The 27,636-nt window shown below is 39.2% G+C and overlaps 1 protein-coding gene across 1 annotated transcript; it reads left to right on the forward strand.

The window, feature by feature from the left end:
* On the forward strand, positions 1 to 21,194 carry LOC143880116 (ATP-dependent zinc metalloprotease FTSH 8, mitochondrial-like). Its single transcript, XM_077382872.1, has 8 exons — positions 1 to 167; positions 258 to 507; positions 629 to 703; positions 12,087 to 12,220; positions 16,915 to 17,400; positions 17,568 to 18,335; positions 19,427 to 19,654; positions 20,457 to 21,194. Exons 1-8 carry the CDS (start codon positions 108 to 110, stop codon positions 20,934 to 20,936), a joined length of 2,481 nt encoding a protein of 826 aa, XP_077238987.1. The 5' UTR covers positions 1 to 107; the 3' UTR covers positions 20,937 to 21,194.
* The last annotated feature ends 6,442 nt before the right edge of the window (positions 21,195 to 27,636 follow it).

Consider the following 27,636-nt stretch of genomic DNA (forward strand, 5'->3'; position numbering starts at 1 on the left):
TTCAAGTTTCGCCCCACTAATTCGTCTTGAAAACTCTTATAAAAAAACCACGCCAGAGCTAAACCTTGTCTTCTTCACATTTCATTTGCAGAAAAATTCACAGAAAAATGATTTTTTCCAGATTAGGACGCTCAATATCACAATCAGCTCGTTCCAGACTCCAAAGCGTAAGATTGTCGTCATTTTTTTTTTGATTTTTTTATTTGATTATCTGATTTTTTTTCAATTTTTCTTTCTGATGATTTCTGTAATTTCAGAACGGTCATTTGGGTGGTTATTGTGGAAGTTCTTCGTATTTGAACGAATCGCTTTTAAGATCTACACATGGTGGTTCGTGTTCTCGAGGCGAGGATAGCAGATTAGGGTTAGGGTTTTTAAGGAGTTATTTGACATCAATAGGAGCTAACAAAGATTTTTCCCGGAAAAATTACTTCTCAGATTTGAATTCTATTCTCGCTAACCCTAGAATTAGTAGATTTTTCTCCAGCGAAGCCCCAAAGAAAAAGAGTAAGTTGATTTTGTTTTAGGGTTTCTATTCTCTGAAAAAAAAAAGAACTTTGTTTTCATTTTCTGGGTTTAAAAGATTGGTTTTTATGAACTTTTTTCTCGTTTTCTTGTGATTTTATAGATTATGAGAACTTTTATCCGAAGGATAAGAAAGAAATTCCTAAGGGGAATGATCACCACAAATCTGAATCGAAAGGTATGTGGACCTTTTACTTCTTTCAGATCTCACAGTTGTTTTTTATTTGATGATTAAAATTGATATTTGTACATAGAGAATGTTTTGGTGATGATTAATAAACTGTAGTACTAAACAAAAAGTTCCCATTTTACTTTTTCTTAACTAGTTTGCAAATGGGTTTGTTTTACTGGAAAATACGCATAAGCTATACAGAACATGATGATATTTGATATGTATAGAGATGGATTTTTGTCATTTGATATTAAAAGCTATGGAGTTTCTGATATATTTGAATAGGATGTTTATTTTTTTTAGTCAGTGTGTATGAAATTGAGAAGTTGGTTGTGCTTGAATGAGAGGAGCTAATGAAAAGTTGAGGGAAGGATCGAGTGGGGGATTATCAATTAGTATAAAACATTGTATAGCAAAGAGGAAAGATGGAGACCAAAATTTTAAGAGGTGTCTTTTAGGCATTTTACTGGGGAGACGATTAAATGCTTGAAGCAAAATTGAGGAGGAAGTAAGAACTATGAACAATTTCTCAATGGAGAAAGAAAATTCACCAAGTCTAGATGGGTTTACATCTGCATGCTTTTAGGAAATTTGGGATATTATTAAAAAGGCACTATGAAAGCCATCCCTTTCTTCAAGATGCTAAGGTGACCATCTCTATCTATAGGAGCTTCTTCTCTTTCGATTAAGTGTATCCCAATTCTCTCTTATTCCCTCTTCCGGATGTAAACGATAGAAGGAGTTTACGAATGAAGCTCCCTCCACTCAAGTATTGACGAAACTCTTATCACATTGATTTCTAAGGAGGCGGGACTTAGTGATGTAGAAGAGTACAAACCGGTTAGTTTGGTGGGAAGCATATTCAAAACCATAGGGAAGATTCATGTGAGGAGATTGAGAAAGGCCATGAGGGAGATAATTTCACCATTCTAGGGTGCTTTTCTGGAAGGGCGACAGATTGTTGACTGTATTTACCAAATGAATGTTTGGAGATGTGGAAGAGAAAAGAAAGAAGTGGTACTTGGTATGCAAATTTGACATGGGAGCAGGGAAAGCAGCAGAATGGCGGTCTTCGGCTTAAGGGAAAGGGTGTCTATTTCAAAACTACTTTCTTAACAAACTCTAGCTCTACCTTCTTAAACTGATTTCACCTTTCTTATTTTCAACAATTGGAGAGGCATTAACTAGGGTGATAAAAAAGCAGAAAACAGATGTTTGTTTGGGGGATTAATGATCAAACGAGTTGGATCTAATACCGTAGTTTTAAAACTCTCCCGTATCCACGTCGACTCCCCCGAGTCGACTCCTTTTTACCTTGGTCGTGTTCCTCATTGCGCCGCATCTGCATTCCGCATTTTGCCCTGTAGAGTCAAGAAAAACTCATTTGACTCTCCCGAATTATGACTGCGTCAACCAAGTACTCAGCCGCGTCGACCGAGTACTGCGTCGTTCCAAGTTGACTAGGACTTTCTTCGGTCGCGTTCCGCGCCTCATCTGCGTTTTTAACACTGTCTAATACACATCTTCAGTTTGTAGGTGATATTCCGCTCTTCTTCAGCGCATCCATTGAGCAGGTTAAAAACTCAAGGGTCATTCTTAGATGTCTTGTATTCTGCCGGTGAGTAGTAATGTGCGTGATGCACACACGGGCTGAGTATGCATTCAGCTCGCTAGGGGTGCAAGGGGCAGTTCATCCCTGTTGTAAATCTTAGGGTTACATAGTGTGGTCTTTTGCAAGTTTCTTGGACGGGAGGAAAGAAAAAGAGGGTTTGTAGTTCTAATCAGGATAGTGAAAGTGTGAAACTCTCTCCTCCCGTGGACGCAGGCACGTGGATGGAGGCACGCTGCTGAACCACATAAATCTTGCGTTCTTGCTTTGGTTGTTTCGATCTTATTTTGAGAGGTTAGAGGTCTCTTGATTTTCAACAAGTTGGGTGGAAGCAGTAATATGGCTAAAAATTAACATGGGAAAAAGTGTAATGGCCGAATGCAATGTGGGAAGGAGCAAAATGGAACAAATGGTGGAAGCATATGGGTGTAAGGTAGGGGACTTCCCAAAGTCATACTTGGGCCCATGGTTTTAAATTTCCACCAAAACCGACATGAAATGACCAAAATGTTTCTATTTCCATCCTCACCGAAATGATACTGAAACCGAAATACATATTGAAACCATGAGTTTTTACATGCTGTAAGGCCTCACACAACTATACGGTAGAGATACCACCCTTGATATTTGATCCAACAGCAGCTCACTTTTTGAGAAGCTGCTGTTGGATCAAATATCAAGGATGGTACCTCCACCGTACAAAGGCCTTATTATTGTAGGGCCTTTCATCATATAATTTCTCCGAAACCATAATCGTAAGCATGGATTTAAATTACGGTTTCTGTTTAGGTTTCGCCCTTGGCCGAAACTGAAATTTCAGCCAAAATCCGGTAATTATTTGGTATTATTTTATTAATTACCAAATAATGGAAAAAATTACCAAAATCTTGGAATAATATTTTTTTTCAAAAAAAAAAATCAATTTTTTATTGCAGAAATTTCTGCCGAAATTTGGGATTTCGCGAAATTTCGGATTTTGCCCGAGTTCCGGTTTCGGTCTCGGACGAAATTTGAAACCATGATCATAAGTGCATTAGTGGTACACTATATCAACGTGTATTACACATTTTTTTTTTGAATGGTAAATTGCATGTGAAATGTGGTGTATGTATCATATATCCATATTTATGCGAATCACATGTGAAATGTGGTGTGTATTGAATTATCAAACATGAGTTTGATGGTAGTAAACCATTATGTATGAATGCCTTGGTTATTTGATGGTTTCTAAGTGTGTAATTGTACTCATTCTAGCATTGCTTGAAGTTTCATCTCAAATTTTTATCATTTGCGTATGTTTCCATATGTTTTCGCAATTTTACAGGATTTCTACCAAACTTTCTAACTGAAGCCAAACCATTTCCATTCCTTTGACGATCGAAATTGAAACCAAAATTTAAAACCTTGCTTGGGCCCACCATTGGGATTTGGAATACCATCAAGGACCTTATGGTCCACTATAGTTGAGAGAATGAAGAAGAAACTATCGGGACGGAAAGGGATCTTCCTATCACTAGAAGGCCACATCACTCCAATTAAGGCGTTGATATCAAATTTGTCGTTATATGCCCTTATTTAGAATAACTGTGACGGTGCCAGAGAGGCTGGAAGGAATCTAAAGAAATTTTCTATGTGAAGGGAAGGATGAAGGAAAAAACTCAAACATTTGGTTAGATGGGATCATGAGAATTGGTATGTTGACCAAAAGAACATGGAAGATTAAGTGTTGGTAACCTAATTTAAAGGACAAGGAGAATAAGGCCCTCCTAGGGAAATGGTTGTGGAGTGGAGATTTGGAGACGAAAAGGAGGCCCTGTGGAGGAAGGCAATTGGGCGGAAATATGGCGTGGGTTAAGAAGGGTGAGAGACTCGGAAGCCAGCTAGAGGTAGGGGCTCAGGAACTTTAAGTCAATATGTCCAATAACGGAGGCCTTTAAACTGTGTGTTAGGTTTAGGTTAGGAGTTGGTGTGAGGGTGGGGTTTTGGGTAGACATTTTTTAAGTTGATACTCCATTTAGCCAAGCTCATCTGGCCCTCTTGAGTTTTGCAAAGAATGCAAATACAAGAATGTTATATCATTAAAAGAAACAAATGCAAGAATTTCAGAGTGCTATGAAAGGATAGGTTGGAGGGTAGTTTGAGGGTGGGTACTTTATAGGAACCAAAAGTAATGAGTTTGAAAGCCTAAAAGCATAATATCGTTACTTTGTACTCTTGAAGAATGTTTTGTGTCAGGTCAGCAAAGATAAAAGGCGTTTGGGCTTCTGGCCCAAGAGGTGAGTTCAGGATTAAATCAATCGTTGGGTCATTTGCTTCCCCTCACTGATCTTTGCATTCTCATGCAAAAGGATTTGGAAGGCACTGGTTTCCAACTAAGGTTCTGGCTTACGAATGGACAACAATACTGCTAAAAATAAATATGATGGACAGATTCAAGAGAGAATTTCACCTTGCAAGCAGACTTATCTTATGCAAGGATGATGAAGAATCAGTGAGCAACCTATTTATTTACGGCTAAGGTGCAACATTAGTTTGGTCGCCGGTTTTAGGATGGTTTGGAATGATATGTACATAAAGGAGACTCGTAGATGAGGTATTTAAATGTTGGTGATACCAACATTTGGGCAGTATAGGATGAGTATTGTGGAAGATGATCCCTTTTGTTGTGTGGTGGGGAATATGGAACGAGAGAAACAGGCCCACTTTTCAGAAGAGGCACAAAACCATAAAAACAATTGCTTGGAAGGTGAAAGTGAAACCATGGTTATCAGCTGGCTGACAAGCAAAGAGGAGTTTAGAGGCTATTCCTTTGAAAAATTCTAAGGAAATAGGATGATATTATGATAGGAAGAAGACCAAAGTAGAAAATCAAAGAAAATGGGTGCCTCTCCCCACCCAAAATCAGCGATTCAACTCCAAACAGCCAGCCAATTCCTTGTAAGAGATAAAGGTGTAATAAATGTGAAGGATAAGTGATGAAAAAGGACTATGGAGTGTAACTAGCATGTATGATAACCTCACGATGGAAGGAAGGACATAACTTCAGTAGGGGACTGTTGATTGATTGCACCACAATTGCAAGGGGAGTGAACCAACAACCCAAGATGTTGGGATAGAAGTCGTAGCAAGCAAGGGGAATGGTGGAGCGGCTGTATGGAGAGGCCGTCAGTTATGGCTTATGGATTGGAAAGCTGGCCAACATTCCCTGGGTTGCAGGAAGGCAGCAAGTAGGTACGTAGTGCGGTAGTGGTAATAGTGGTTTCTTTTATTTATTTATTCTTATTATTTGGGGAGGGGGGTTAAAGCGAAGGCAGTAGAGGGGAAAAGAAGGTAGGAAGGAAGGGGAGACATGACTGGCAATCATGGTTTGTTGTTCAGTCGTGCCACAACCTAGGGGGAGAAAACCAAGGTAAGAATAGGGGACAAAGAAGAAGAAAGGAAGAGAAAAGAGATGAGAAGAAGAATAGAGGAGAAGAGGAGAAAAGAGGAAGAAAGGAAGGAGACGAAGAGGAAGAAAGAAAAGGATAAGGAGTAGAGGAGTAAGAAGGATAGGGGGAGAACTCACCTTGCGCCCAAAGGGTTTTCTCCCTTTTGCGTGGAGGGGAATTCTCCACCTTGTGGCTGGAATTTTTTTTTTTTGGGGGGAGGGGGTGTTGTACGAAATCTTCAACTTAAGGCTTTTCTCCCCTCTTGACCTCCTTTTATAGACATAAATGAGATTAGAGGTGGGCCCCTTTTAATGGCCAATGTAAGCCATTGAATTAATGACTTAAGTGCCCTTAATGACTTAAGTGATTCAAGGCTAATATGTGGGCGATGGTTAAGGTATGAGACTAAGACAATGGTAAGGTGATGTTGACCCTAGTTGACGGGGACAATCCCCTCATCTAGGCTCCCAAAATAGTAACAATGTAAAATAGAAATTATTCTAAAAATAGAAACTAGCCTAAGTGTCCAAAATAGAAACTAATCAAAATAGCAATTCTCCCAAAATATTAGGTGATCAAGCTAGATCACATCGATTTTCCCTGGGTGTGAAGAACTTGACTTTGTCGAGTAAAGGTGTGCTAAGTGTGAAAACATGGCATCGTGAAGTCGTCGCATCTGTACGGCATCTGACCACGAACCTGATCTTCCTTGCCAACAAACCAAATATCTCCAACGAAACCCTCGGTGGATCTCCTGCGTCCAAGTGTCTATGAAGTAATCTCCATACGGCGTCGAAGCGATGAAGAAAGGCTATGGTGAACCTCCAAAGGATGTAGAATGAGTGTCTCCAGTCGCGAAATGGCCATGTCGAGGTAGCTTTGTCTGAAGAATCCCCATGTTGAATATGTGGCCTCTGCGGTGCTATCGTCTGCTACCTTACTGCTCATGACTTGCGTGTAGCCGCTCCAACACCTCGCCGTACCTCAATCTGAAGGAGATCTTCAGCCTCAATTTTACATTGACCGAGGTAAAATCTTAGAAGCAGGAACCTTCTCTCGGGATGCCGCTCCCACGTCGGAACCTCGATTCGGCGCTCCTTAGGAAGGAGCTTCCAGGGAGCGCGACCCCAGACAGACGGGAATCGCTTTCTATTACTCTATAAGTCCCACCACCACCAACTTCCTTACATCAAACTCCTTCAACTCTTCAAAGTACTTCATTGGAGCAAGCACAAAGGCTTGTGCATCTTCAGAAGGCACGAGGAACGAGCGCACACAAATGAAGATGGTTAGAAATTAGCTTTTAGATGTACTTAAATTTTGAAAGGTACATATGAAAATGGTTAGAAACTATTATTTTTTGATGTACTTGAATTTTGAAAGATATATAAAGAAAATATTACATACACGCTCCCATGGCGCTCCCAAACATAGAAGCTTCTAGACCCCACGCTCCCCGCCCCCGCTCCCGCCCCCACACCCGCTTCGTGCTTCTAAGGGTAAAATAAAGGGTTACGGTCCAATAGATTGGGAGTAAGAAATCCATATACAGCCTCAAAAGGTGATGCACTAGGGAATCATTCGATGAAACTATTATAATCCAGTCATGCTTGAGGCGGAATCAAGTTGCATGGATGAGGTCTCTCGCCAGTTAAACAACTTGGTAAACTCCATAAGTTGTGATTGACCAATCCTGTCAGCCCATTTGACTAGAGATGATAAGCGCAACAAAACTAAAGTGCAGCCCCCATTTGGCTCCATAAAGTTCTCCAGACACGACTCAAGAACGTCGTAACTGCAGAAACATGTATGGAATGAGACATCTTGGAGATCCTAACATCATTGATGAAAATAGACTTGACTCTACTGATTGTCCGAATCGTCCTGCACTGAACCACATCCCATCCCGACTAAGGCCAACAACGCCACTGGCTGATAGGTAAACCCGTAAGGACTAAATAATGGAACTATAGAATATGGGTCCTCAAGAGTCTAAAAAGAAATTCCTGGCAAGTCATCTCAAACTCATACCGACTAAAGAATAATGCCAGTCTCTGATCAGGGGGTCTGGTATTTATGTTCATTGTCACTAATGATATCAACACATCATTCAACTGTCTAGGAGGATACCTTACGAGGGAACTTATTTTCTTGCTATCTTTAACGAAAGAATACGTGTTCTTTTCACCATCCTTACAATCTAATTGCCAGAGATGGCCCAATAGAATATGACAATATGTTACACCTCTAATGACGCAACGTCACACCAAACCGAGTCTCAGTAAACATTTCCAATAGAAATTTTTTTAGAAGATGTCAGGCTCTAACTGATCTCTTGACCCAACCTTTGATCCATTCGATCTCATATGGGCGAGTGTCTCAGTCTTCAGTTGCAACTGCTCTACCATCATGATCGATACCAGATTCTCAGTACTCCCACTATCGATAATAATAGTGGAGATCTTCGCACCCGCTGTGCAAGAGGTGTGGAAAATAGTCAAAATACCGTTTCTCAACTATTCATCCGTGCATAGGGACTGAGTGGTTACCCCACATGATCCCCACCCATGATAGCCTCATCATCCTCTCCTTCAAGCTCGTTTGTCACCTCTTGTCGGGCATTCTCATCATGAGGGGGCATTCTCATCATGAGGAGCATGTTCTTCTTCAGGCTCGGTCTTATCCTCACATTCTATTTGTTCCACTCAGTTTGATGATTGAATGTCCTAAGTGGAAAATCAGATTACTTTTGACCCGGTTTGCCACACTAAAACATTTAACGTTAAGCAGTGACATGCAGATAAGTCTTCTCAATCCAACATAAAGCTGATGGTTCTGTAAAGAGATACAAGGCCGTACTAGTAGCAAAATGGTACAACTTATGGGATTGATTACAGTGAGACTTTTGCTCTGGTTGCAAAGATGAATTTGATCAGCATACTTTCTGTCGCTTGTTGCTAATTTGCCTTGGACCATATATCAGATGGATGTAAAGATGCTATCAGATGGATGTAAAGATGCGTTCCTTCATGTAAATTTTTATGAAGGGTTGTATATGTTGTCTCCTTCAGGTTTTTCATCTCTTGAAAATGAAGAGAAAATCTAAAGAAGTCCATTTATGGACTGAAACAGTCCTCAAGAGCTTGATTCGAGATATATAGTCACGCAATCAAGCAGGTGAGGTACCTACAGATTCATGCCGGACCGTACCGTATTTATTAAGTGTATGGGTGATTCAATTACAACCCTTATTGTTTATGTGGATAATATAGTAACGACTGGGAATTGTCCCAACTCTAGTGAAATTAATCATATAAAGAAGTTCCTAGCTAAGGAATTTGAAATTGAAGACCTAGTGGAATTGAAATAGTGATTCAATTACAGCCCTTATTGTTTATGTGGATAATATAGTAACGACTGGGAATTGTCCCAACTCTAGTGAAATTAATCATATAAAGAAGTTCCTAGCTAAGGAATTTGAAATTGAAGGTCTAGGGGAATTGAAATATTTCCTTGGAATTGAAGTAGCGAGGTCAAGGAAGGGCATATTAATTTCACAGAGGAAGTACAATACACCATTGATCTACTGAAGGATATAGGAAAACTTGGAGCAAATGCTACAGAAACCAAGGTTTTAAATCTCGGTTTCGGTTTCGGTACGAAATTTCGGACGAAATCTTGTAAAAATTTCACCGAAATTTAAATTTCGGAAATTTCCGAAACGTTTCGCCGAAATTTCCGAAATTTCGGGTGAAATTTTGTACTTCACTGAAACGTTTCACCGAAATTTCCGAAAATTTTCACCGAAATTAAAAACGAAACGTTTCGGCCGAAATTTCCGAAACGTTTCGGCGAAGTTTAGTACTTTTCCGACTCATTGTGAATTTCGTTTCGTTTTCCACCTAAACCGAAATATTTCGGCCGAAACGAAACGTTTCGGCCGAAATTTAAAACCATGACAGAAACTCCAATCGGTCTTAACCATAAGCTACGTGAAATTGGTGAGGAACTCCTACAGGATAAGGGGCAGTTTCAAAGATTGCTGGGTCGCCTTTTGTACTCGTCCTTGAATCATCCTGACATCATATATACCATCATGCGGTCAATCGGTACATGCATGCTCCGAGGACATCACATCTTGAAGCTGTACTGAGGTACCTGAAAGTAACTCTTGGAAAAGGACTTAATTATGACCACCTACGAGTGGAGGCCTTCACAGATGCTTACGAGGCTAGATCTGTTGACTACTTTACGATAGAGACTGAAAGACCAATTGCTCAGGGAGTTGTAGAATTGTTGTGGTTGCGTATTATTATGTCTGAGATAGAGACTGAAAGACCAATGCAGCTTTATTGTGACAATAAGGAGACCATCAACATTGATCACAATCCTGTTACCAAACATATTGAGGCGGACTAAAAATTAGTTTGAGAGAGAGCGAGTCACTTCCAAAGTAGATTGACTGCCATTTATAAAGATAGTAAATAAATTAGAAGACGTTCTTACTAAGGATGCAGTGAGTCCAAAGCTACATTCTATGTTGAGCAAGTTGGGCATATATGATGTGCCTATATGAGGCGCAAATTCATGCTTGTAATTATGTAAATATCCCATTAATATAATGTCATTTGGAGGTGAAGTTGATCTAACTCTCTCTATCCCCCCCCCCCCCCCCCCCGCAAAAAAAAAAAAAAAAAAAAGAAAAAGAAAAAAACCTATTTCTCTTCTTCTTCTTATCCCTACTTGCTCTTTTCTCAATCCAACTTCCACCTGACATAAGGAACTGAAATGCGTTTACAAAAGATTGGAAGTGCAGAAATCAACTCCCCTGAGGATTAGGAAGCCTTTACTGTAAAAAGACCTAGCGAAGTTGCTGCTCTGTTGTATTTCCGACCATCTCGGCCGTGGTGCTTCCCCTTTCGTTTTTAATAATGTACTCATTTTTCAGAAAAAAAAGACCTGGCAAAAGTTGGTCCTAGAGGTACGCTTTCTATACTTGTGGCAATTGGTTCCTGTTTCAGTTACTGACAGTTTTTTCTTTTTATTTGATTGTTTCAATCTGTTCCTATTTAACATCTGTAGTGATATATCTTTACACCAAAAGCAGGAATTCCACAATGCTAAGTAGGCCCTATTTAGTTTCTTGGGGATTACAAGATTATGGAGATTTCCTTGGATAATTATAGTCTTGAATCTAATGGCTTTGTGATTTTGCTTTGCATAGTGGCTTTGGGGCAGACATATATTGACCCGGTGATAAGGTGTTGTTAATGCTGTATCATCAATGTCATAGTTTCAACCCCCCACCCACCCTCCACGCCCGTGTCATCGTGGTCTCCCCCGAGTCGACTCCATTTTGTCTAGGCCACGTTACGCATTTTTCCCTGGCCGCGTTTCGCGTTTTGCTTTACAAAGTCAATAAAAACTCCTCTGCCGAATTATGACCGCGCCAACCGAGTACTTGACCACGTTGTGTTGAGTTGACTAGGATTTTCTTCGGCTGTGTTTTGATGCGCATCCGCGTTTTGGCATACTGATCAAGATAGGTGGCCAAGTCATATCTGAAAAAGCCTCTGATAGATGGGCATGGGCATTTATTTTGCCCGTGGATAAAATTTGTTTAAATATGGCCACCTTGGGGTTGTGCCTGTTGTATAGAAACAGAAACTAGTTTGGCAAATGTTTTTTCATTTTCTGAATGGCTAGGTTGACCGTCTATCACCCTCATGATAGAATACGTTGGCATCTTGGTTCATAGGGATTTTGGTACTGATTTTGTTGGATGCTCATATCTAGCAGTTACCCCGTTTTCACCATTACTATATATAATCATGTTCTAATGGAATATTTGGATGAAAAGGTTCTTTATTTACTCCATTCTGTTATTAATTGGGAAGTCAACAAAACAAATGTTCAGCATTTATGTATCTGGTTTTGGCATGTTTACAGCACTATATACACATCGTAGATTCTTATTAGTACTTTAATGTGTCGTTTCCTTCTCTGTCTGTGTTGGAAATAGAATTAAATGGTGTATTTAATCTACTGTAAAACTGTGCCTTGGATGTTGAGCAAGATTGTTAAACTTAGAATAGACCTTTCTGTTTTAAGAGAAAGTTTAGCTTGGCACATCTATTCATGTGCCATTTTAGCACCAGAAGAGGTGGGACGTATTTTATTTCAGCTATTGCTTTTTATATCATTGGGACTTGCTCAACCTTGATGGTAACATTTTTTGCACCCATCTGGATTTTGGAGAAGTCTATTCTTCTGTGCTCTTATATGCTATATAGATTGCAGCGTTTGAAAAATGTTTTCTAATGTGTCTTTTTTTTTTCCTTTGTTTCTTCAGAGGAATCCAATGCAGAGGATCATGGGAATTTCCAGGAAAATTTCATGAAGCAGTTGCAAGGTTATTTGACACCTCTATTGTTTATTGGATTGGTGCTTTCATCGTTCTCCTTTGGTCCTCGGGACCAAAAGCAGGTCAGCATCTCTTCTAAAGCGGTTTAAATCACTTCATTTTTCTTATTTATATTTGGCACCCAATTTCTAGAGATAAATTAATAAGAATGTTTAAACCCTTTTTTCTCTTCAAATGTTACAAATGTCTGAAGAATAGCTGCATCGGTAATTTTCACTCTCTTGTATACGTTATAGATCTGTCTGGATAATGTAGTGCTCTTTATGTAATCTAGTGATTTTTTACTAGATTAAAATTTAACAACCGCAATATCATGTAATCATAATAAGCAGCCTCCAAAATGTACTCACTTTTACCTCAATTGGTACTTGATGCTCTAGTGGTACACATTTTCTTTTTTTCTTTTTCTTTTCATAGAATTGTTTTGACTTGATTGAAAATATGCTCCGCCTAATAAAGACAGCTTGTGATTCACATCACATTTATTCAATGAGTGAAACATTGCAAGCTTCACCTTGTTTTTTAACTGTATATGTGATGCTAATGTGTTATCTTCATCCTTCATTGACTATATAAAAGGTCCTGTAATTGTTGGAACAGTCATGGTCTTTTATGTCCTCCAAAGTACAAATTTTAAATGTTACAGGCACATGCACCACTGGTTTAGGTCATGTGAAGGGTAAATAAAAGCCAATTAACACATGACTTGATGAAACCTTGCTGAAATGTGATCTGAGTTGTAAATGCCAAATTTTCAGCTGAGTTGAGCTTAAGCACAGAACTAACACTTTGCCATATCTGGTTGAATAGAACGTGACTCAAAGATTGACATGACTTTTTTGGTGGTGATCCCCTGAAACTGTGTGTGTATGATTATAAAAATCTGCTCCATATTTTAACTCATCCGAGCCCCAAAAGATGCATTTGGTTACTACACTCGACTCGAAACCTGTCTCGGCATTTTGAAAAACCCAACCCCATCCAACCCACCCACCTCACTGGTTCTCTCTTGACCGAAGCAAGAAAATCAAAGAAACATGGAGAAAGATCTGTTTCTGCTTAGAGATCTCTCTCCATTGTTCAGCATTGATGCATTGTCCACAGCCCATCCATTCCCAATACCATAAGGTAGAGTTTTCTTTTTTGTTTTGGATTTCGATTTGGGTTTTGGGATGGTTTTTTTGTTTGTTTTGGATTTTGATTTTGGTTTTGGGGTTCTTTGCATATCAACACAATCATGGCAGCATTTTTGCTCGGATATAAATGCTAATATTCTATTTTTGATCTTGGGGCTAAACTGATTCATCTCAGCTAGGATCAGAGGAATATACTAGCTTTAGAAACCATTTTGTTACACCTTTCTTTTCTTTCTAAGAAAACAGAATTTTGTTCAAAAACTGATGCATCAAATCTTGAGTATTATCAATATTTTTGATGGGTTTCCTTGCTGTGCTTCATACCAACATCCCATCGAGGATATTGAGAAATACTCAAGATTTGAAAAGTTCTAAGTTCTAACATATACAATTCATGGCTTAGGCCTCAATAAGGTGGGTTTCTACTAGATTTATAACTCTTGTGTGAATTTACTGCTTCTTTTCTTTGAAGAAGCATCTAACTCAGTTCCGAAGGATTGCATGGCCACAAATGAAACAAAAGGCCTCTAATTGAACGGATCTCGATGCAAGCTGACAGTCTCAATTGGTTGTTGGAAATTATCCTAAACAAGCAAGTGGTAGAAGAGTTTGTGGAGTAGTGGGCAAATCGGAGGGAATTGTTTTGAATGCATCAAAAAGCATCTCTGATGATCAAAAAACATTTCCACTAGAATAAGAAATACCTTGTTTTCTATTCCAGTAACAAAAATTTCTTCCGAAAAATATCCGTTAAATCCTAAAATATTCAATTTTCAGCAGTTGGGGTTGGGAAAAATCATATTAGAATTGCAATTTGTGTGATCTTTTAGTTTTTTCTTTCCATCATAAAAGTTTATTGATTATTTTATATTAACATTTAGCGCCCCCCCCCCCCCCCCCCCCCCTCTTCAACACACAACAAAAAAAAAAACAAACTACGAACACGCGCGCGCGCGCACACCATGCCCAATATCTTGCTTTCAGTAATTCTTTCTCTGCCACTCTGATTTTTCTTGCTCTATTCATACCTATTCACTATTGCTCCTATATAATTCCGTTTCAGACAATGATAACGGGAAAACAAACCCCTCCCCAAGTAAATTCCCGGCTCCATACCTGAGCCGACAGGTTATTCCGTGATTCCGAAGGCAATTTTTTTCTGTACCAGAGCGGAAACATGGGGGTTATTATGCGGATCAAAGATATTTCTTTCTTCTTTAAGTAGTCAGTTAATAATTGAAGGAGGCTCAGCCAATGTAATAGCATGAGTTAGTAGAAAGCGTCAGGAACGTGGTGGTTAGCAGGAGTTAGAGCGAAAATTCTTGACATTTGTCTCAAAATCAATCTGTTGTTGCAGCCCACATTAAATTCGGCAATTGAGATGGATGAGCATCTTGCAAAGGAAGGTCTGGATAGAGAGGAGCTAGTCATTGGAAGCACATTTCCATCATAAAGCCTGTTTATAAGATGAAAAACGGACTGCTTTGTAAGTTAAAAGGGTCTGAAGGGACGTATAATGGGGTTCTAGTATGTTAAACACAAGGGATGGTTTTATTTTGATTTTGTTTTGCTGTTGTTGGGACTACTTGTCCCTGAGGGTTTTTTTTTTTTAAAAAAAAAATTAACTTTTATTAATTGAGAATCACCATACAGACGGAGGCGGGGACAAGATGTCCCCAAATGAAAAGATACATAGAAAAACAGCCAAACAAACCCTAAGGGCTTTCAGTGCCCGACTCAATCGGAGTGATGAATCGAATTTCAGACAAATTGACCCCCTCTTTAGCCAGAATATCAGCTTCAGAGTTTGCTGATCTCCGTCGATGCTGAATCGTAGGGTGGAGATCCCGCACAAGGTCCCTAATCTCATCAAGTATTTCCTGAATACGCCATGGACCGCCTTCTGAATTCCTGGCCCAGCCGATAGCATTGGAGGAGTCACCTTCGATAATCAACGGCCCCGGTCGATTGGTTGCATACCATTTAAGACCAACCAATAAAGATTTTGCCTTGGCCTCATTTGCGTCACATATCCCGGCCGGTCCCGAGAAAGTCATGAGAGTGCGTCCATCACAGTTCCGCAATATCCCACCGATTCCCGCCCTCCCCGGATTCCCAAGAGAGCTCCCGTCAAAATTCATCTTTAACCAACCATCCAGAGGTGGATCCCATTTCGGTGAGATCATGGAGACATTTCTCTTCTCCTTAGACACTGTGCTCCAATTTCGGAGAATAGATCCCACAGCACAAGTGATTCCCCCGTTTCTACCGGCCCAAGCTAATATTGCGAGCTTAATTTCCAACAGAGTGTATCGCCAGGACCTTACCTTGCCGTTGAATATTCTAGAGTTCCGTTTGGTCCAGATGTGCCACAAGATCGCATATGGCACCGCCGACCACATAAGATGTCCAAGACACCCCCAGTGGGTAATAATCGGAGATATGCGATTATGCATCACTCATGATACTCCGAATGCTCTTAATATAGCGATCCATATTCTGTTGGCGAAAGGGCAATTAACATATTCTGTGGGTTCTTTAATCTTAGCCATAATTACTCCGAATGCTCTGAATATAGCGATCCGTATTCTGTTGGCGAAAGGGCAATTAACATATTCTGTGGGTTCTTTGATCTTAGCCATAATTAGTTTACAATAAAGTTACTCTTACTGTTCAAATAACAAACTTGCCAAAATTGGGCCAATATTAAGGGATCTGCTTAGGCTGATATTTGCGATGCTCTCAAGGTGGTCTGTCCGAAGTCATGCAACGCTGTGGTCCAGTAAGTATTGATTGTATTAGCTGGAAAGCCTGGAATATCCTTCTTAAGGTGGTGCTGCTGTTCCATCAACACAAGGGATTTTCCATCTTTTCTTGTGTTGAAGTAATAGTGATCCTTGATCTTGTTCGATAAAGATTACTATCTTATTTCACAGGCCAAATAACAAATCTCTTTATGATAAATGGATCCATTTTGCATGTTCATTTTATGATAAACGGATCCATTTTGCAACTTCGTTATTAAGGGTAGTTTCTACTAACCGTTTCCTATTTCTAACTTCGGCTTCAAACCACCTCTTCTTCCACTAGTGGTTTCCTGTATTATAAGCCCATCAAGTCTTACTTTGTCTTTCTTTTTTTTGGAATGGTTCTTACGTTGTCTTCTTAATATTGGCATTGTTATAATCTTGTTATTGATATGTTGATTTTAGCTTGTTAAAGTATAATAGAATAAATAACGCCTTCTCCAACAGCTTAAGCTTTTGGAGTAACCAGTAGTTTAACATGGTATCAGGCCCAAAGGCCCTGAGTTCAAACCTTCCGGATAGCAAAAATCCACATGCAATGGCCAAACCCAAAAGAAGGGCCACATGTGCCACGTGTAGGCCAATCGGCCCAACCCTCGAGAGGGGCCACACGTGAGGGAAGTGTTAAAGTATAAAAGAATAAATAACGCCTTCTCCAACAGCTTAAGCTTTTGGAGTAACCTGTAGTTTAACAAAGCTTATATGCATGCATGTATGTATGTCTCAATGTATCTGCGCTGTTTATTTATGGCCTTGAGTCATGTTATCTTTATGTTCTGACATCAAGTGCTTTGGTATGCCTTTTTTTCTCAGATTAGTTTTCAAGAGTTTAAAAACAAGCTCCTGGAACCTGGTTTAGTAGATCACATCGTTGTTTCCAATAAATCCGTCGCAAAGGTGTATGTCAGGAGCCCTCAGCACATGAGCACTGAAACCAGGGATGATGATATCCAAGGACCTATGACTGGTACCTCTGATAGGAAAAATGTGGGCCATTATAAGTTTTATTTTAACATTGGGAGTGTTGAATCATTTGAAGAGAAGTTGGAGGAAGCCCAGGCAGCACTAGGGGTAGACCCTCACGATTATGTTCCTGTAACTTATGTCTCTGAAATGGTTTGGTACCAAGAGTTGATGAGATTTGCTCCAACACTATTGATTCTGGGATCACTCATGTACATGGGGAGAAGAATGCAAGGTGGATTTGGCATAGGTGGGAGTGGAGGAAAAGGTGGCCGTGGAATATTTAATATTGGGAAAGCTCAGGTGACAAAATTGGATAAGAATTCCAAAAACAAGGTGAGCTATGCATTTCACTTTGTTATTTGTTTAGTTTTAATCTTTTTAACTGTATAGTGTAGCTGTCCAACTTTATATTGGACTATATTGTTATAATGTATTTCGGGTTTCATCAAATACTCAATAGGATTTAGAATAGTCGGAGATTGAATGCTTTTCTTGTCCAGGTATTTTTCAAAGATGTGGCTGGCTGTGATGAAGCGAAGCAAGAAATCATGGAATTTGTTCACTTCCTCAAGAACCCGAAGAAGTACGAGGAACTGGGAGCAAAAATTCCCAAAGGTGCTCTTCTTGTAGGACCTCCTGGAACAGGAAAGACACTTCTTGCAAAAGCAACTGCAGGCGAATCTGGTGTTCCCTTTTTATCTATTTCCGGTTCAGATTTTATGGAAATGTTTGTTGGGGTTGGACCATCAAGGGTGAGAAGCTTGTTTTCAGAAGCCAGACAATGTGCACCTAGTATAATTTTTATCGATGAAATTGATGCGATAGGTCGAGCAAGAGGCCGTGGAGGCCTCACAGGTGCCAACGATGAGCGTGAAAGTACTCTAAATCAGTTGCTTGTAGAAATGGATGGATTTGGAACGACTGCGGGAGTAGTTGTACTTGCTGGCACAAATAGACCCGATATTTTGGATAAGGCGTTGTTGAGGCCGGGTCGATTTGATCGTCAAATTTCCATTGATAAACCTGACATCAAGGGCCGTGATCAGATATTCCAGATATATCTCAAAAAGCTTAAACTTGATAACAAGCCATCATTTTACTCCCAGAGACTCGCAGCCCTCACTCCTGGATTTGCTGGAGCTGACATTGCAAATGTTGTTAATGAAGCTGCTTTAATTGCTGCAAGAAATGAGAAAACACAGGTCATGATGGAACACTTTGAGGCTGCTATAGATAGGGTTATTGGTGGTTTGGAGAAAAAAAACAAGGTAAGTTATTTCTGGCTACGACATTTTTTCTATTTTTTCTTGCACGGTGCTATGTTTATTTGCTGTTCTAAACAGTTTCATATTGGTTGTCTTATTTTTCAGATGTTGCATTATTTGATAAGCACTATGATTCTGGAATTTAATAACTTTATTGAACTTACAAAATAATTAAGTATTTAGTTGTATATGTAGGCAATTACTACGCTCACTGAATTTTGTGTGATGGATGGTGTCAGATGTTTTTATGGGGCCACTTGCCATAAAGACCGAGTTGGACATCTCTCTCTCTCTCTCTCTCTCATGAACTTTGGATGTTTTTCACTCTCGGGTCTCATGTTATTTACACACACACACACACACACACACACACAGAGAGAGAGAGAGAGAGAGAGAGAGAGAGAGAGAGAGAGAGAGAGAGAGAGAGAGAGAGAGAGATTTGTGGGGCCACTTCCTTTCTCAGATACCTAGGTTTCTTGCTTGTTTCCTTCATCTGGTACTTACTAGAAAAAAATGTTTAACAAAAGATTTTCCTTATGTTTCTCATGTCATATCCTGCATCCATTTCTCAGCCGCATTCTTAACTTTGATCAGGTAACATCAATCCCTAATTGTTCGACTGCTAAAAACAAAATGAGTCTGTCTATTTTGCTGTTTGCACATCTATAATATCAAGTATAAGAAAATGGTATCAAAACACAAGTCACATGTGCGCTTTCCAGAATGTCATATTTGAAAGTGATTTTGTTCTTTTATTTCTATCATTATTCTGTTAATTTGTATAGAAAAATTATTAATTTCATCCTTCCACATTATAACTGCTAAAAACAAAAGAAATCTGTTTATTTTAGCCTTCATATTTGTCCATGCATGTTTGCTCGTCATTTTTGCTGTTTGCGCACTCACAATGCCGAGTATAAGAAAATAGTATTCATGTCCCCAGTTGCACTTGCCATTTCTATTCTCATATCCGCAAGTGATTTTGTTGCTCACATTTCTATCGGTATTATTTTAGTTTCTATAGAAAATTCATTAATTTATTTCTTTCAACTTTATAGCTGGCCAAGAACTATATTTACCTGTTTGGTTGGCAGGTTATCAGCAAATTGGAGCGCCGGACTGTTGCTTACCACGAATCAGGCCATGCCGTCGCTGGCTGGTTTCTAGAGCACGCAGAGCCTCTTCTCAAAGTGACAATTGTTCCTCGTGGAACTGCGGCTTTGGGATTCGCTCAATATGTGCCCAACGAAAGCCTCCTTATGACCAAGGAGCAGCTTTTCGATATGACTTGTATGACCTTAGGTGGCAGAGCAGCGGAGCAGGTAAAAATGATATTTCCACTTCGCCCTTGACATCTTTCTGGAATGGCAAAGCGGTATATTTAGAATCAAGTTATGGAAATTTTAGTAGAAACCACCCGACAATCTTAAAAATGGTCGTGCTGCGAGGTGAATAAATGCCCCTACAGTTCTACACAACTAACTGTAGAAACCAGGCTATTGGCATTTTCTGTGGGGTATCTGTTGATTTGTTTGTATGTAGATTGCTTTCATAATTATGAATCCATGGCCACTGCACGAACTGCTGACACCACTAGAACACGACTAGAATTATTCTTAGTGAACAGGAAAACTTAGGACTTTGAAATTTAGGTCAACTTTAATCATGATTTGTTGTGTTCTGATTATTCATTTTGTTTCAAGGACCAAAAATTGTACTGAATTTTCTGCACAAACATATGATCAATTGTTCTTAGGACACATTTTCTGCTCACCTTGATCTTGTTCACTGGTTGCCTTTGTTGCACTCCAGTGGTCGTGCAACAACAGCCCATTGTTTTCTCACTCTCTTTTATACTATTTGAATGCCCTCCAAAGCATGTAAACAAATTTAGGAACAGTTTCATCTTCAACACAACATTATCATCTAAACAAAATCTAGAAAGCTTCTGCTAAATGCTATTACATCGCCACCCTAATTAGTAATCCTTTATCTTCACCAAAATGGGGATCCATACTGCTGGGTTCAGTCCTTTTCCATGTCAAATTGATCGGATGATGATGAGAATTCAGGGTATTTAACTGTTCTAACTGCGAAAATAACTGGGTTTCCCATTGGGTGCAGGTTTTGATAGGGAAGATATCGACGGGAGCCCAGAATGACTTGGAAAAGGTGACAAAAATGACCTATGCGCAAGTAGCTGTCTACGGGTTCAGTGACAAAGTCGGGCTTCTCTCTTTCCCCCAGAGGGAGGATTCATATGAAATGACCAAGCCCTACAGCAGCAAAACCGGGGCAATTATTGACACTGAGGTGAGGGAATGGGTGAACAAGGCCTACGCCCGGACATTAGAGTTGATAGAAGAGCACAAGGAGCAAGTAGCTCAGATTGCGGAGCTTTTGCTGGAAAAGGAGGTTCTTCACCAGGATGACTTGCTTCGGGTTCTTGGTGAGCGCCCTTTCAAGTCGCTCGAGCCCACAAATTACGACAGGTTTATGCAAGGGTTCCAGGATGAAGAGAAAAAACAATCCCCTGAGGGTGGAATTGTTGGGGAGGACACATCATTGCCGCCCCTTGATGGGGAGGCAGCGTTGCCCGCGTAGGGTAAGAGGTTTGTATTTTGTACATGGAACAATTTTTTTTCCTCCGGTCAGTATCATAAACTGAATGTAAAAATCAACATCTTCATGGCCATATAGTATTTATTTATCTGAAAGAGTCTGATGCAGGTTATATAATCTCTGTTCAGATACAATCTGTGGAGAGAGAATTGTTCTGTCCATGGGGATAGAAATCCTTTGATAAGCTGTTTCTGGATTTTGCTTATCCTGATGGGATAATTTTATCTTGAAATTCTAATACTTGGCGGAGTTTTGTTCTTGATAACGCGGAGAAGATAAACCCCAGCTTGCTATCCAAGAACAAGGGTTTCTGTTCTCCAAGTGATCTTGTGTATTTTTAGATTCGTCTATCCTCTCAGCTGTATTGGAGATCTTTTGTTCCCCAACAAGTCTTTCAATACTACTAAACACTAGCTTATAAACTTACTCTAATAGCCTTTTTTTTTTTACGTGTATGAAATTGCGTTCATTTTTTGAGTCAAAAAGCACTTTTAGAGGCTCCTCTTTTTTAAAAGCGAAAGCATAATTTGACTTGTTATCATATGATGCTGATATGAGATGTCACTTCTCTGAGAAAGAGAGTTGCGAAATTGCTTTTGATAAGTTGCCTTGATGCTCACTCATTTTTAATATCAGAAAACAAGGTTTGTTTTGGATTTTGAAAATCGACTATGCCTCCAAAACTGATTTTTTAACTCAAATTTAAGTTTTTATTTCTGATTCTGAGAACTGATTGCGAGTCGGATAAAATTAAATGTAAATTTCAGTCCAATAATCGGTTTTGGACTCGCACAGTTCTTCCCAAAATCAGAAACAAACAGGGTCTTTGGATTTTGAGAATCGATTTTGAGTTTTTTGGACTCAAAATTACATGCACTTTTGAGTCCAATATTAAGTTTTAGACTATAAATCAATTCTCAGAATCAGTTTTTAGAGAAAAAAAAGAATTTTTTTAGAAATGGCTTTCAAAGGAAGGAAATTTTGGCAAAAATGTTTGATCCAATATTTATGATTTATATATATATATATATATATATATTATTTTTTTTTTTTTTGAAAATTTTAAATATTTGTTCATTTCATAATTTTTTTTATTAATAGAAAAAATACTTTGTTGATCAAGGATTTTTTTAAATGGCAAGATCTACATTCTTGAAAGAGACAAGCACTAATACCGAGGTAGATTGTGAGGGTAAGGTTACACCTTGGGTGCCACTCGATCCTTAGATGACTCAAGCTAAATTTTGTCACGTCTAGCATGGAAAATCTGGGTCCGGCTGGGGTGGAAGGTCTGCTCAGAGACGAGGAAGGTGAAATCAAATGGGCATTTTGAGGACCCATTGGAGTTGAGGATTCCTTGAGGCTGAGGTCGTGTTCCATGGTTTTAAGGATAGTTAATGATAACTTGTTAGATAGATTGATAGTTGAGAGAGATTCTCTTAACACCATCAGATGGATAGACAATATGTATTGTGGACTTGTTTGATGAGATTCGTGATATTGTAATGGGCAAAATTCCTTAGATTAATCTCTTCTTCTTGATTGTTTCTTTAAAGAGACACGGTGTTGGAGCACATCCACATAGTTGGCGTGGGATAAATTTCCACATAAAAACCAAACAAATGGTAAAATTTTGAGAAAAAATAAAATAAATTCAAGGGAACTAGATACTGACTACAAAATTGCAAAATACAATAAAATTAAACTTAGTGTCAAGAGTAGACTCAGTCAATTTGAGCCGGATAAATCCTTTCACCTTCTTCATGAAAATTTTCTACAGGATTCATTAGCCAACCCCATCTAGTTTGGGACAAAGGCTTAGTTGAGTTGAGTTGAGTTTTTCGCCTTTTACCCGATCTAAAGTAGTCCTAAAGTGATCCAATGCTTGCAATTTTGAGTTAAGGTCAATCGACACGGTGACCCACCCGACCAATGGTCAAGATCACCACACATATGTTCTAATATGTACATTAATTAGAGATTGAGAGGCTTCAAATCAAAAAAAAATAATCTACCACGTGCTTCTCTAATTGTAGGTTGGCCTAGATTCTTTTAGAACACGAAGTCCAATTTGTTCTCATATTTGAGCACCGTCCATTAAAGCTACACCCTCCAACCCTATACATATGACAAAAAATAAACAGTTTTGATATCCCCACTCCATTGCTTTAATAATGGGATTCCACTGCCCATTTTATACCTAACCAGTTACTTAGCTGTCAATGGCTATCAAAATTCCTAGAAAGGCTATAACCAGCTAATCAAAAACTGTTCAAAGATAGTAGTGCCATTACCAAAATCAGAGAGTGTAAAAAAAGACAAAAACCAATTTGGTAGGTAATCTAAGAAAGAGTACCCAATACAACTCAATAGTTAGGGTTTGTTGTCCCATGTGTTTTTCCTTCACGAAGCAAACAAGAACATGTCATTCTCTCTCTACAAGCTAAATTAAACCCACTAATCTTTCATCTTCATGGTCATTGTAACCCACCAATTCAACGGTTAGGATTGAATCCTTCTTTGATTGTTACTCAATCCCCATTACAAAGGCTCTGTCCCTTTCAACGTAAAATGGGCGTAAAACAAATTTTACGCCCATTTTTTTGACATAAAATGGGCGTAAGACAAATTTTACGCCCATTTTTTCACTTAAAAAATGAACTTTAAATGTTTTACTCCCATTTTAGGTAGAAAAAATGGATCCAAAAGGGAAAATGACCCAATAATATGTTAGAAAGAGTCTAGTAATGACCACCTACCATCTGAAATAATTGAAAGGGGAAGAAATCATTAGAAGAGTTAGAAATGGGTCTATCAATACATTTAGGTGGGGCCCATCTTATAGTTTAAGTTTCTGTATTTCTGAAAGGGAAAGGGAGATCACAACAAGGGTCTTTCTGAGTTCTATTTTTTGTTTCCTTTTTTCCATCTACTCCCTTTGTATTTTTCTAGTTTATTTTATTTGGTTTTTGATATTTTTCCATAGTGTGTGACTTAGGGTTCCAACTGTTTTCATTTGATTATTATTATATGTAAATCAAACAGAGGGGAAGGTTGTGTCATGCTCTCTGTCTACACAAGGTTGGTCACTTTCACTTTATTAGTGGCGTCAAGTTATTTATTCAAGGTGATTACAACACCTGATGAAACAAAAATACTAAAATTGGGATGGGCCCTATGCCTTTCAAGGTATTTGGAGAGTTACCCAAATTGCCCTTGTTTTCAATTCAAAATTTCCACTCAACCTGTTTTGTGTAGGGTTTTTCATTTCAATAAAAAAAAAATGTATAGCATATACACCCAAAGTTCAGTGTATACAGTAGCACATCAATGAGAGTGAAGTGTTGTATTTTGTCATGTAGGGGTGTAAACGAGCCGACCCGAGCCGAGCTTGGCCACGCTCGGCTCGGCTCGTTAAGCTCAAAAGCTCGGCTCGGGCTAGGCTCGGGCTCGAACCAGGCTCGGGCTAGGCTCGGGATCGAACCAGGCTCGCGAGCCTTATCGAGCTCGAATTATATTAATTTTATACCCCTCATCTTCCCTGGACAGCCCTATCTAGTGTTTTTTTACTACTCTTTTTACACTAGGGGGTGGTCCAAGTAACAAATGGGGTTCCAAAAAAGAAGTGACATATTTTGCTTCCCCCTTTCACTCCCTATATTAATATACACTAATATTAATATATTAATATTAGTGTATATATTAATATATAATATATATATTTAAATATATTAAATTCTTAACGAGCCTTAATGAGCCGAGCCGAGCCTGGCTTAACTCGGGCTCGGCTCGTTAAGGATTCGAGCCGAGCTTGAGCGAGCTTCTGAGCCCGAGCCAAAATTGACACCCTTATTGTCATGTATTTGAGAAATGCATTTCTTCGCATGGTTGCATCACTTTTCTTGGGAAGTAAGTGCAAAGTGGAATTTTTTTTACCGTTAAATACCTTGATTCATAAGAAAAACCATAAAAAAAATACACCAAGGGCATGTTTGGCAACCATGAAAAAAAATTCATTGAATATTTGTTTACCCAGTGTGAGAGAACAGTAGAGAGGGGTGGTGAGAGAGAGATTTGAGAGGGTGATAACCAAGGCGAGCACATGACAGGGCAGGTAAACAAAGAAGTTAAAATAGAATTTTAGTTTTCCATGTTTTCCAGCCTCCCATGCTCTCCTCACTCACCACGACCCAAATCTCTCACTTTCCCCACTCTTTATCCCTCTCTCTATGGTAGGTAAACAAATGTTTTCATGGTTGCCAAACATGTCCCAATACTTGTTTTATCCAAATTTTTTGATGGGTCAAGAGAATTTTAGGATAAAAACACTACAAGAAATCTACTTTCCACATACTTTCTTAAGAAAGAGATGCATCCAGAGACTCGTGTGGTAAAAATACTACAAGAAATCTACTTTCCACATACTTTCTTAAGAAAGTGACGCATTCGAAGACTCATGTGGTTGTAGATAGTTGGGAAAATGACCCAAATATACTGCATTTTAATGCAAAATTTCAGCTAAATCTAGCCTAATAGCGACAAATCATACCAAGCATTCACTATATACACTAGCAGATGTGTGGCAATTTTACATGGGATCTTTCCGTGTAGTTGATGGGTACATGACAAAACTTCAGTCAGCCCTTGCATTTGGGGGTTGATAAATTCGCACCCTTCGAGGATAAATACACCCCTTTTTACCTGTTGTGAAGTCACAACTGGTTGCACCAGTTGTGCCCTCACATCTGGTTTAGATCTTTGAAGAAGGTAGACACCATAAAAAGTGTATTTAAAAGAAAAAAAAAAAACTTGGGCTCAACTAGTTTGAAGATCCAAGCCGTTCATTTGTTAGGGCAGGGTTTAGTAACATTGGGTCCCAACAACTAAATGGTTTGGATCTTCTAATCAGGTGGACTTCATTGCATTTTTCAAAATATATGCTCGCCTACGCACGGACAGAATATACTGTGGGGCCAACAACTAATTCATTGGGGCCACTTTGTTCAAAAATCCAGACTATACATTTGTTGAGCCTTAAAGTAAATAGGATGACCTCAACGTAAATATAAATTTTTACATATCAAAGAGTTTGGATCATCCTAAGGAGATGATTTTTGACGTAAAGCCAATTTACATTGGGTCGCAAGAAGTTAATGGTTTGGATCTTCAAACAAAGTGGGCACAAGTGATTTTTTATATATTTTAAATAGTACACTTTTTATGATGTCCACCTTCAAAGATCGAAACCATTCGTTATTGGGCGCCACCAAAGGCTCGTGTTCGAAGAAATATAAGAGAGAGAAAGAGAGAGAGAGAGAGTATTGGTTGTGATAATAAGTAGAGGTGGAGTCAACCTTGTTCAACGTTCTAAACAATTGAATTGCTAGGCCCAACAAATGGTTCTTAATGTGTGAGAGAGCACGGTTTGTGGCTTACAACTGGTACAGGGGCTGAATTTATCCTTGAAAGGGGTGAATTTATCAGCACCTTGTTTTTTGTGTTTAGATAGAAAATTATGAGCAATTACCCTTGTTTTAAGTGCAAAATTCCAACTCCACCTTTGCCGAATAGGCTTTGTGGAGAAATGGGGAATGAAACAATGGATTTGAATCGAAAGTGCGTAGCGTATACACCAAAAGCATTCAGTGTATAGAACTTCTGATATTTCCTCTTTCTCAGGATGTATGCCACGTGTTCCATCCTATTGATTGTCGCAATGTGGACCTATTAAAGATTGCCGTTGCTGGGGGAGGTGTTCCAATAAATAAGAGCACATCTTTTTATGATGTGTTGGAATGGGAAATGTGATCAGCACAATTGATATTAGAACAAACCCAGCTGTCCTTTCTTCTTTTTTGTGAAATGTAATAACCTTTTGACAGCCCTTTAAATACTAAAAGACAAGATAGACTAGTGAAAATATCAAAATATTGTTGTGCTTATATCATTTCCCGTGGGGAAAATCTAGGCGTGCAACTCAGGTCGGGTCGGGTCAGGTTGAGGCCAACCCTAACCCAACCCGAGACAGAATTCCCTCAACCCTAACCCGACCCGACCCAACCCAAGCCTCGGGTTGAGGATGGTCAACCCTAACCCAACCCGCCTCCACATCAGGTCAAGGTTGGGTTTGGGTTGAGCCGGGTTGGGTCCAGGTCCATCTAGGTCCAAATAGAAAAATAAAAGGAGAAGAACATAATCCTGAGAAAATCATCAAAAAAATAGAGGACGGAGGTCGGGTTGCCAAGGCCTCAACCCTGACCCAACCCGAAATTAAATCGGGTTGGCTTTTCCCAACCCTAACCCAACCCAACCCAACCCAACCCGAGCCAATATCGGGTTGAACCCGTCGGGTTCGGGTTGAGCCCGACCCAAGTTGCACCCCTAGGAAAATCCTTTGTTTTATTGCACATCTACGAATCCATTCTAAAGCGACAAATCCCCTCCCTGCAGGAACTTCTCTAGAAGGTGCAATTCCGAAATTATATACAAAACAAAGGGCAATATTTAAAACAGGAGGCAGAAAAAGAGCATAGAGGCGAAGATCGAGAAAGTACGAATAAGCTTTTGACAGCTAAAAAGCGACAAATCGTGGTACTCCGATATTTCCTTACACCTTCTTTCTAAACTAATAATTAAAACTAATCATATTTAATTAGCCTTAATAGACTTCTAATCGAGTTTA

The sequence above is a fragment of the Tasmannia lanceolata genome, unplaced genomic scaffold (assembly GCF_043159265.1).
Source record: "Tasmannia lanceolata isolate RefF3 unplaced genomic scaffold, GAP_Taslan_0.1 ptg000006l, whole genome shotgun sequence".
In the NCBI taxonomy this organism is placed as follows: Eukaryota; Viridiplantae; Streptophyta; class Magnoliopsida; order Canellales; family Winteraceae; genus Tasmannia; species Tasmannia lanceolata.